At 36.3% G+C, this 11,230-nt stretch overlaps 1 protein-coding gene across 2 annotated transcripts; it reads left to right on the forward strand.

The window, feature by feature from the left end:
- The first annotated feature begins 216 nt into the window (after positions 1 to 216).
- On the forward strand, positions 217 to 7,898 carry LOC149550165 (uncharacterized). 2 transcript variants are annotated; one of them, XM_089795031.1, is made up of 21 exons: positions 217 to 727; positions 2,705 to 2,826; positions 2,917 to 3,005; positions 3,104 to 3,136; positions 3,254 to 3,356; positions 3,468 to 3,510; positions 3,605 to 3,708; positions 3,882 to 3,946; positions 4,041 to 4,370; positions 4,708 to 4,783; positions 4,867 to 4,963; positions 5,048 to 5,132; positions 5,213 to 5,383; positions 5,488 to 5,664; positions 5,842 to 5,964; positions 6,055 to 6,138; positions 6,245 to 6,429; positions 6,518 to 6,656; positions 6,756 to 6,824; positions 7,046 to 7,267; positions 7,460 to 7,898. In XM_089795031.1, the coding sequence occupies exons 1-20, from the start codon at positions 522 to 524 to the stop codon at positions 7,217 to 7,219; spliced, it is 2,475 nt and encodes an 824-aa protein (XP_089651157.1). In that variant the 5' UTR covers positions 217 to 521; the 3' UTR covers positions 7,220 to 7,267; positions 7,460 to 7,898. The 2 variants fall into 2 exon arrangements, with proteins under 2 accessions (XP_089651157.1, XP_089651156.1); XM_089795030.1 differs by having other exon boundaries at positions 7,046 to 7,210.
- The last annotated feature ends 3,332 nt before the right edge of the window (positions 7,899 to 11,230 follow it).

Raw genomic sequence — 11,230 nt, forward strand, 5'->3', positions numbered from 1 at the left:
AGAGACAAGTACGAAAGGTCAAAAAAACTGCCACTCTGCTCTTCAACAAAATTGCTCGGTTGGTCTTGCCAGGAAATAACAAACAAGGATTGTAACGGGCGGCAAAATCAGATTCCGACACTTCTCTACAGCCGAGAGGTCGAAATCCGGTGGCCGGGAATGTAGAGAGCAAGGGTGGCAGGCGGTGATAAGCTATAAATGTGGGACTAATTTAACGTTGAATATAAAATATACAAATATTCTACACGTTAATTCACGTAAGTCCATCATAAATCTCATTTCCCTCTGGTTATATTTGTCACAAGGAAGAGGGAAGGAAGCGGTGCGAGAGGACATTGTAGTTGAATATATTGTTCACTTTCTCCTTCAAACTCATCTTATTCTCACTCGCTAGGATTTATCTCTAGTTGCTGCTTTCTGGTACTTCTCCGTGTGATTCACGTGCTAAGAAGGTCTCTGTAATTTTTCTTTGGTGGGTAAGGGGGTTTAAAGGGTGGAGGAGGAAAAACTTGTATTGGGCAATGGAGGGAAAAGCGGCAATGATGTCTGCACTGGGTGTGGGTATTGGAGTGGGTTTGGGACTTGGGTTGAACAGGTGGGGGAGTGGAGGTGGTAATATTGATGTGGGTCTGAGCCACTCAGATTGTATCGAGCAAGAATTGATCAAGCTGGTTGTGGAAGGCAAGGATAGCAGTGTTACCTTCAATGAGTTTCCTTACTTTCTCAGGTAAATTTTGTTTTCAATAAAAAGTTGCCTTGATGAGTTTTTTGCGTGCTTCTTAGGTTTCTCTGGGTTGAGTTTGAAAGGATAAGTTTGCAAATGGCCTCCTGGGCATTTTTTGCCCCCTGCTCTGTTCTTGGTTATCTAGGTTTAAAGGCTTTTGTAATATGTTTCTGACGGGTGATGAGAAAACTTTTGTTTAGATATTTGTAAATGTTCAGAGGTTAATTTTGTTAACAGGATGGAAATTTTTGTGTTCCAGTATTTTTGGGTATGAAAGATCTGCTTAAGTTTACTGTCATAGAAGATGAGAGATAACTTTTTAGTTTGGTTTATTTATGCCGCTGCCTCTATTAATTCTCCATCCCCCCACACACACATATATATATAATTATATTCCCGCATTCATTTATGTATAATCTGTGTCAGATTATATGTTTATATTTTTATGGAAAAATATAATTCAATGACTTTTAAATTTCACTGGGATATTTGGGATTTTTCGAATAAATGTTTCCCTTGTCATCTGATATTCTATATCATATGTGTATCAGATTATATGTTTATATTACTCAAAAAAATATTTAATATCATATGTATTAGAATATATGATTATACTAAATGGAAAAATATAACACATGATTTCTGGATTTACGATGTTTTGGATAGTGCGAAATGATGCCTTAACTAGAAAAGATTATAGATTATGGATTATGAAGGATTGATCTCAAATGTTGGTAATATATTGTTTAGAGTCCAATCCAAATATCATCGATATAAATGTGTAGGTGTGTGGAGTACCCTGAGGGAAATCCTGTTAGACTTTAACAGTTCACAGAGCTGGTTCTGCTTTTAGTTTTGAATGCAATTCAGAGGGCTTGCTTTTGGCAAGAGATTGCCGCTTAGTTCAGGTTGAATTTCCAGCATCCAGATTTCAAATTGGGCAGATAAGAACAGGCTCGCAATTGGCATTGCCGAGTCATAAACAAGCATTTGCATTTCAATGCTTGGAATCAAAGGTTTCCTTTTTAATTTCATTTGCACTATCTAGCCTCATCTTATATGCATTGATGCATAATAATGATCAGATTGGAGGTTCCATATCTTTATTTATTGTACATTTGAATCAGGTTATTTCATAACCTCACCCTACCTATCTATCTAGTTTATGGTGGAAGGTAAGGCTAGTGAAATGTTTATGTGGGTAGGGGGTACGATTGTCAGAGATGCTTGGCCGTTTTTCCCACAATTCAGAAAGATCAGAAGCTTGAATATGCGAATTGAATGTTTAGTACTACGTTATGTAAATAATCTGATTTACGGTTGATCCCAAAAGAAGAAATTAATATCAATACACTGAGAACAAGATTCTCGTAAACTGAAGAAAATCTGTTTTTTCTCAAAAGCATTAAGTGCTCTCCTGTTCAAGTCATGCCTTACTGTAAAGTGTTATGGTATCTTACTGTATTACATTTCTTTATACTTTGGATATCCGGAGTTCATTGTAGATATAGCGCTGAATCAATAATTAAATTTTCCTTATCAATCCTTGACGTTTACCTCTGCAAATTAGCAGCACAGAAGTCTAAATTGCTTGAAGTTTATTTCTTACATGATTCTCTTATGTGCCTTCTTTAAGGGAAAGAACGATTGATGCCAAGAAATGCATCTTCTTTTGGGACATAATTTCTTGTTTCTTCTTATAGTTCTGCGTTTTTGGAACATAATTTTTTTTTTTCTTCTTATAGTTCTGTATTTTTTAATTTTTGCCTCTAAATTTGGTCTGAGATTTAAAATTCCAGACTCGGGACATTTGGACCAGACTTGATACTTTTCAGAGAACCAAAATTGAGTATTTGATAAATGCTGGACTTCATTTATCTATGACAGTAGACTAAACCTAGTCTTTGATATAGATTGGAGTTAATTAATCTGTGACAGTGGACTAATTTGAGCTTTTACTGGACTATAAATATATGTCAGTGAACAAACGAGGGTGCTATTAATTAGTGCTGCTTATGTTCACTTGAAGCAAGGAGAAATTTCAAAATATACTAGGAATCTGACTCCAGCAAGTCGTACAATTTTATTATCAGGCTCTGCAGGTGAGTAATGTCCACGCTTTAGCAATTTCTTTTTTCAACCAAAACTGTGGAAGTTCACAATCTGACTTTGTGTGTCTTAAATTTTTGTAGAGCCTTATCTCCAAATGCTTGCAAAAGCATTAGCACACTATTTTGAGGCTAAATTGTTGTTGTTAGATATAACAGACTTTTCCCTAAAGGTAAAGTAGCAATGGTGCTAATGATGTCCTTTTTGTTATTGATTTCCTTCAATCCTATTAAGTATGGTCTTCAATATATCCTTGTCACAAACGTGTAGGTACAAAGCAGATATGGCGGAGGCCGTGATCCTGTAAGTTTCTCCATGTTCGATTTCTTGTGTATCCATGTTTTCTTTTTTCTTTTCTAGTCTTATCTAAGTTCTAGGAGGATTTCACAGACTCTCTTTTCTTTGTTGACCTGCTTGCAGATTGCAAAAAGTCCATCTACATCCGCACTTGAGCGTGTAACTGGATTACTAGAAAATCTGTCTATTCTACCTTCCCGAGAAGGCTCAAAGGCTAGTGAATCAGGTGACCATATACATAGAATCTGCAGATGCTTCGTATTAAGAAATAGTTTTTGTATTATAAATCTCAATCTTCATGGTCTGAAAGGACTTACCTTATCCTGGTTAATTCCAGGTTCACTTTGGAGACAGAATAGCAATGTTGAATCAAACAACAGGTAATGGAATTGTCCTGACTCTTTAAGTTTTCTGTTTATTTATTGGGTATCCATTCGTTAATGGTATGGAATTATCTTCTTTTTCCACTTTCAGCGGTCTTGAAAGTATTGACAACTTTAATAAGCTCAGACGCAATTCTGCATCAGCAGCTGATTTATCAAGGCTAGCTGCTTCTTTTGCCACATGCCAAAATCCAGGTCCTTTTGTTAGTTCATGAATTGATCAAGGGTAGCTTCTGTCAGATTTGTTTTGCTTTTTGGGATTCTGGCCACCAGACTATTAAACTATTTTTTGAATCAGTAAGTTTGCTTATTGATTAATTAATTGAGGCATTGCTGATGCCTCTGCCTCTTCCTTTGAATAAAAGCAGGTCCTCTTAGGCGCACAAACAGTTGGACTTTTGATGAAAAGCTACTTGTGCAATCTCTCTACAAGGTGATGAAGTGGACGTGCCTTTCATATTATCTTTTCTACAGAATCTAGTTTTTAAGTTTCTACAACTTACTATTATGAGAAAAATATGCTGCAGGTTATTAAGAAAGTCTCCAGGACAAGCCCTGTAGTTCTGTATTTGAGGGATGCTGAGAGGCTTATATTCAGGACAGCAAGAATGTATAACTTATTTTGCAAAATGTTTGAGAAGCTTTCGGGAACAGTGTTGGTTTTAGCTTCTAGAATGGTGGACCAATCAGACACACAAGACTGTAGAAAAATAGATGAAAAGCTTTCATTGCTCTTTCCCTATAATATTGACATAAAACCCCCTGAGGATAATGCTAGCCTTGTCAACTGGAAGAGTCAGCTCGAAGGGGACTTGAAAATCATTCAATTCCAGGACAACAGGAATCATATATCAGAAGTAAGGAATAAAAGTGTTTTCCAAAAATCTGTAAATAATCATGTTCTTAGTTGATATGGATTTGTGAATCATCAGTCTCAGTGGAATTTTGTTTTTCTTTCTTGATGATTTATGATTTTGTATTATCTCTTCCTTTACTTTTCGCAGAGATCAAGTTTTTATTTTTTATCTCATATCTTGGAATGTATATTGTTGCCTTCTCCCTCCATTAATACATTTTATCATGATGTCAGAGCTCAGATTGTCTTCTAAAGTAGTATGTATGCCTCTGCATCAGAACTAACATTTCAAAATCCGTTTTAAGTTTTTGATTATTGTTACTCTATTATTTTGAAAGGTTCTTGCAGAAAATGATCTTGAATGTGATGATTTGGGATCAATTTGTTTTTCTGACTCAGTGCTTCTAAGTTCTTGTAAGTGTTTATCCCTGCCATCTTTTCTTGCAGATTCCCAAATTTATTTTAAGAAGATCAATAACTCTGATTTATTATTGCAGATATTGAAGAAATTGTGATGTCTGCCATTTCTTATCATCTAATGAACACTAAAAATCCAGAGTACAGAAATGGAAAGCTTATTATTTCTTCAAAAAGGTCTATTTGATTACTTTCCCTCTGGACCAAAGATCTTATTTATATATTTTATTATTTTCTAAACATTTGATGTAATGTAAGCAGTTTGGAGCATGGGTTGAGGGTATTCAAGTCAGGAAAGGCTGAGGGCAAAGATGCACGACAAGTCACCAATGGTGATTCTTCAAAGGTTGTCAAAAAAAATTAGTTTCACTCTCTCGATGTCTTCTGGCCGCAATTAGTCTCATCAAACTTGCTTTTCAAATGCAGGAACCTCGGGAGTCTGCTTCTTTGGAGGCTGAGCCAAAAAGTGAAGCAGCTCCACTGACAAAGCGAAAGACGGAAGCTGAGAAAATTGATTCTGCTTCCGAGGGAAATGCCCCTAAGAAAGAAACTGACACTCCTAATAAATCAAATCCAGCTCCTAGTCCCCATAAACTGGCAAGTCTTACATCCTAGCAAATGACACTTTTTAAATCATGAAATATTTAAAATCATCTAGATTATTTTGATAATACTTAAAAACCTAATATTTATTGTTACAGGAAGTAGCTCCAGACAATGAATTTGAGAAACGAATCAGGCCGGAGGTGATTCCAGCTGGTGAAATTGGTGTTTCCTTTTCAGACATTGGAGCTTTGGACAATGTCAAAGAAGCTCTTCAAGAGCTTGTCATGTTGCCTCTCAAACGTCCAGACCTTTTTAAAGGGGGACTCCTCAAGGTAGTAATCCCTTCCTTCAAAGTATAATGTAGCTGTGCCCATGATAGCATTATTGGTAATTAATCTTTATCATGAAAAAATGCATATGGCTGCAAAACACAGCAGGAGTTGAATAGTATGTCTATAGGTAGGGTTCTACTAATATTAATGTATATGTGCAACTGCATATCTCTCCAGCCCTGCAAGGGCATTTTGTTGTTTGGACCCCCTGGAACTGGCAAGACAATGCTTGCAAAGGCCCTTGCAACGGAAGCAGGTGCTAACTTCATTAACGTTTCAATGTCGACCATTACATCCAAGGTAGACAGCGATGGCGTTTTCCATTCCGTTTGACACCAAATTAGTTTAATTAGGAACGTAGGAGTGATTTCTTTACATGATATTACACAGTGGTTTGGAGAAGACGAGAAGAATGTAAGGGCTTTATTTAGTTTGGCTGCCAAAATTTCTCCTACTGTGATATTCGTTGATGAGGTTAGTTGTTTTACTTTTACCTATTATAATATATAATGAGGCTACTACTGTTAGACCATAGTCTTTTTTATCATAAATTACATGATATATGGTCTCCATTTGTCAGGTGGACAGTATGCTGGGACAGAGGACAAGGGTTGGAGAGCATGAAGCCATGAGAAAAATAAAGAATGAGTTTATGTCCCACTGGGATGGATTGCTGTCTAAAAATGGAGAGCATGTTCTCGTTTTGGCTGCAACAAATAGACCATTTGATCTGGACGAAGCGATCATTAGACGATTTGAGAGAAGGTAACTGGAATTGTTAAATGCTCTTCATTTTCTATTTTTACATCTGATCACAACTCTAATGACTGATATTGGTTGTCCCTTTTAATAGGATCATGGTAGGTCTACCTAATGCTGAGAATAGAGAGAAAATTCTCAGGACAATTCTCACAAAAGAGAATATTGAAGAAGACTTTGATTTCAAGCATCTTGCAACCATAACTGAAGGGTTTACTGGTAGTGACTTGAAGGTAGGCAAGCATTGTGACCCCCTTCATGCTCTGCCACTAAGTCATAGTTAAATCAATTGTGTTCAACTGATTAACGATATTTAAATTGGTGATATGTAGATTCTATGCACAACAGCAGCTTTTCGGCCTGTTAGAGAGCTACTGAAGAAAGAACAAGAAAGAGAACGGGTCTGCAATTCCATTTTTTTTTAACACCATGCTATGCTGAATTATTTAGCTACAGTGCCCTTCATTATTGTGGGATCGCCTGATTACCATCTATATAGAACCACAGATTGTTTGAACATAGGAATGACTTTCAGCGTGATTTAGATCATTTAATAGAATCCTCAATTACTTGGCAGGTAACGGAACAAATTTATTTAATATTGTGTCAATGTTCTTCTCAGGCCAAGGAAAAAGCAGGAGGGCCCAAATCAGAGTCCCTTAATAAGGCTGATGATGCATTTGCAACTAATAACACAAAGAAAAAGGAAGAAGGAAATGAAGAGGCTAGCAAAGCTGTTATCCTTAGGCCTTTGTCAATGGAAGACATGAGACAGGCTAAGGAACAGGTTGGTTGAATCTCAGATCCAATTCTTGCTCATCCAATACTGACCAGTTCATGTTATGTACATCTTGAAAAACCTAATCCATTATTTGAAATGCCACGTTTATTATTTCAAGCAGTTTTATCTTTATGCCTTCTGCAGATTGTAGATGTTATTAGTGCGATGTCTGTAATTTAGAGTTCACCATATGGGGCATGTCTTACACTTGATTCTTTCCTTTATCTGATTGAAAAGTTGTTCATTTCGGAACAGGTTTCTGCAAGCTTTGCATCAGAAGGTGCTGGAATGAGTGAATTGCTGCAATGGAATGACTTGTATGGGGAGGGTGGCTCCAGAAAAAGGCCACCTCTATCCTACTTTATGTAGCGTACACTGGTCATGCCTAACCATTAATTTGGGCTAATGTTTCTGGCCATTGTGGATTTGGAAATTCTTTCAGCCAAGGTCATGAATACCAAAATTGTATCATCGTATTATCACACAAGATATTGTATACATAAGTATGGTTTCAAGTATCTCGTTTTTCCTTAGCCAGAAGCACACACAATCCCGTGGTGTGACTCATGTTCTCCCTTTTCAATAGTTCGCGGTGGTGAATATTCCCAGACAGATTGTCAGCTGCTCAGTCGTTATGCAGACCTTCATGTTTATCAGCCCTCCGTGAAATAAGATTTGATTTGGTTTGACATTATTTGCCTTCGCCCATTTGCTAAAGCAATAATTTTGGTTTCGGCCCCACACATATGTGCTTTGATACACACAATGCAATAAGAAATAAGTATTAAATTACCTGATGATACTGAATCTTTCATTTGAAGAAACCCGCACCCAGCCTCAAATATCAAATGTAAGAAAGGTGAACTTGATTTTGGGTACCACGTGACAGATACCCCACCTCAATAAAAAAACTCAATTCCAGTAACCATAATCTCCACCGTAAATCAGGAAGAGGTGACTTCAGCCATAATCTCTACCTTAATTCAGGAAGAGTTATCTTCAGCCATAAGCTCCACCTTAATAAGGGAGGGAGTAGTTTCAGCAACCATGTGGTAGTTTCAATAATAATGTACTTGATATATTTTAATTCTTCTTGGAATGCTATTAATGCTTGACCTGGTAGCGGTTGCATATCCTTAAGAAAAATCCTAAGCTTTGAATGTATAGTTGTAACACGTATATTGAATGTAGTAACACCTATGGGAGCAAAGAGTAGTAATTGTACCCTTTTTTGGTGTGCCTTCTTATTGAACATTTCTTTTATGGATGCAATTAGATGGGATTTTCCTGTGCCTGTTGTGCCTTGCACAGTCATGTGTAATGGTTCATGTGATTGATTGTGGTCATGCTCCATAATTATTTGGAGTACTAATCTTTTCTCAGGAGATAATGTATCCTGGGGATTGGTGGGCACCATAGGTATGGTATTAAAATAACCACTAGTCTTGTTGTCATATATGAATTGCATTGCATTTTCATGTAGAAATGGTGGGATAGTAATATGGTCCCAATTATTATTTATGTCAAATTCACACCTTCTAAGCATATTTAATTCATTGAGTACTATAGTACATAATGGTCCCATTTGCGAGAGAAGTTCTCATTCGTATGCACCTAACACGTCATTTGTATCTTGATTACCTTCATTTTCTTCTTCATTATCATCTTCTTCCTTAGAGTTGTTCTCAACATCATTGGCACGACTTACATGCCACACAGTGTAACCTGTAGTATTCAATTTGATACCAATTGTTGACTATTTGTTCTTTTGTGAGTCCTATCGTTGTTTCTATATGACGGGAATTCTTATATAAGAGTAACTCGCTCCAATAGAATGTATCAAAATGTTTGGATTGGATAAGTGGCATTTTATAAAATTTTGGATAAGTATTGATAATAGCTATCTTTTCTCGTGCTCTCCATTTGCATCCTTTCTAATTTGCAACATATGAGTAAGATCTTGCAAATTAAATCAAACTTAATGTTTCAAGTTTAGGAGGGTAGTTCATGTAGGAATGTAGGTAACCAGGTTGAATTTGAGCATTTCTTGGCTCTCTTATTATTCGATGAAGCACTTTTCGTCCAACATTTAATGCTACAAACTCTTGACTGCAAACAACAAGTGGTATTTTTTGTAACATATGACATGTTTTTTGTGCTCCAATGTCACGTTCAACAATAACTTCAGATAATAATTTATGATATGCAGTCATGGCTGAGTCATCTAGCTTTTGTGTTATAGATATTCTTTTGAGTATTTTAGTACATGTCTCAGATCATTTTTCTATTTTTGCTGCATATTTGGCAATATATTTCAAGACGAGTGTCCATGAAAGGATAGATTGGCAATCTATGTTTGCTCGCCAAATCGATAGCATCATTGCATTATGTATATTTAACCTATCATCATTTATTGCAGGTTCATATTGTACTTTTTCAGTTTCATCACATGATAATGTAGATACATCTTTCTCTTTCCAAGGGGTTTTATATTTGCAAGTGACTTTGTTTCCTTTCTTGCGTAGACATGTACGCTCAATACATTTTGTGTCTCTTTGAAATCGGTTTACTAGTTCTTCATAATCATGAGAAATATTTGTAGCAAAGATCTCAGTTGTGTTCAAAAGGCAAGGATCATCTGAGGGAGAATGATATACCATATTATTGCGAAGGCATGCATATTGCGGATTCTAGGCAGTAACACACATATCAAAAAACTTTCTAGCACGTTCAACTTCAATGTTGTTTTTTCCAATCCAGTGTATCCATATTTGGTGCATCTAGCATCCAGATAAATTTGTGTATGTGTCAAGTTCCTCGATGTTTCCATTCAGTTCTATACCACCAATCTATTACACCAAGGAGCTTTTCAATCACTTCCTCTTGAAATATTGTAAACCTTTGATGTAGATATAGTGCAACAATATGTGGATTATTAATGACATTGTCTAATCATTATTTATTTGTTTGCATACCTATATTTATGTTGTCCTTTAATAATATCTGTAAATCTAGCCATTTCATATCTACAACACTCAATGTAAAGAATAGGGTAGGTGGTCCAAGTTGGTTGATCATATTTGCAAGGTCTACACAACGTTTTTTCCAAAAAGGCCTTGTACCCCGCATTGTGGATCCAAAATGCATAAGTTCTTTTGCTAACCTTGAATCTGGGAGTTGTTTTAAATGTGTAGATAGATCCTCTATAGTCATTGGGATATTTTCTTCAACATTCTTTTTCAAAAAAATAGCAGCTAGGCTCTGAGTATGATGGTGCATCATCATATTGTGAACTAAATATCCGAATCTTGGGTGTCTTCCAAACCTTTGGTCTTGGTACTTTATTAAATGGACTACATATTCATGCATGTATAGTCTTCGTATTTTTGGTTGCAATGGAAGTGCAATGCCATTAGGGAATAGGGTTGGAAATGCTAAATCTAGCAGTCCCTTAGTATTATACTCATTTATAGGAGATGAATCGATGGTAGGCCAATACATGATGTCTTCTACAACATCTTGTAGATCGAGCTCCCTCTTCAGAGTGTCTAGTTCTCGTTGCTCAATTGGCAACCTCAGCATAAGTGAGGAGGTTTGGACTGGAAGTAGTTCATCTTGAATATCATCCAAGCCTAATTGATCATCTGTTGTAGTCATCTCATTTTCTATGTCAACTGTGTGTAGCGATCTTGATATATCTATATTTTCATCAGGAAGTCGAGATAAATTTTCTTTGCTTACAATGATATCATGATAATATGGATCATTGTTTAATTTGTATTCTAATGCATCTCTAACATGGCTTCTTCTCATATAACAATCATATGTGTGCCCTTTTGTGTGTTCTCTATGTACTATTAGAATATCTAGCTCATTGACCCTTCCTGGTAATATCTTGGTAATGGTTTGAATATCTTGTGGAAAGCTAATTGTATGTCCGCTATATTTATACTGGCCAGCCATGGCATGTTTTACTTGTAATATTGGAGCCACCCTAGCAATCAACATTTCTTCTACTTGGGTTAA

Source organism: Cupressus sempervirens, chromosome 7 (genome assembly GCF_028749045.1).
Source record: "Cupressus sempervirens isolate cs-2001-9-10 chromosome 7, ASM2874904v1, whole genome shotgun sequence".
NCBI lineage: Eukaryota > Viridiplantae > Streptophyta > Pinopsida > Cupressales > Cupressaceae > Cupressus > Cupressus sempervirens.

Bases quoted from the DNA above. Each gene is read 5' to 3' on its own strand.
- LOC149550165 (XM_089795030.1), top strand. From the start codon at position 522: ATGGAGGGAAAAGCGGCAATGATGTCTGCACTGGGTGTGGGTATTGGA. The intron at 728-2,704 runs GTAAATTTTGTT...AATATATGTCAG, and splicing joins GAGTTTCCTTACTTTCTCAG to TGAACAAACGAGGGTGCTAT. The intron at 3,511-3,604 runs GTAATGGAATTG...TTCCACTTTCAG, and splicing joins AATGTTGAATCAAACAACAG to CGGTCTTGAAAGTATTGACA.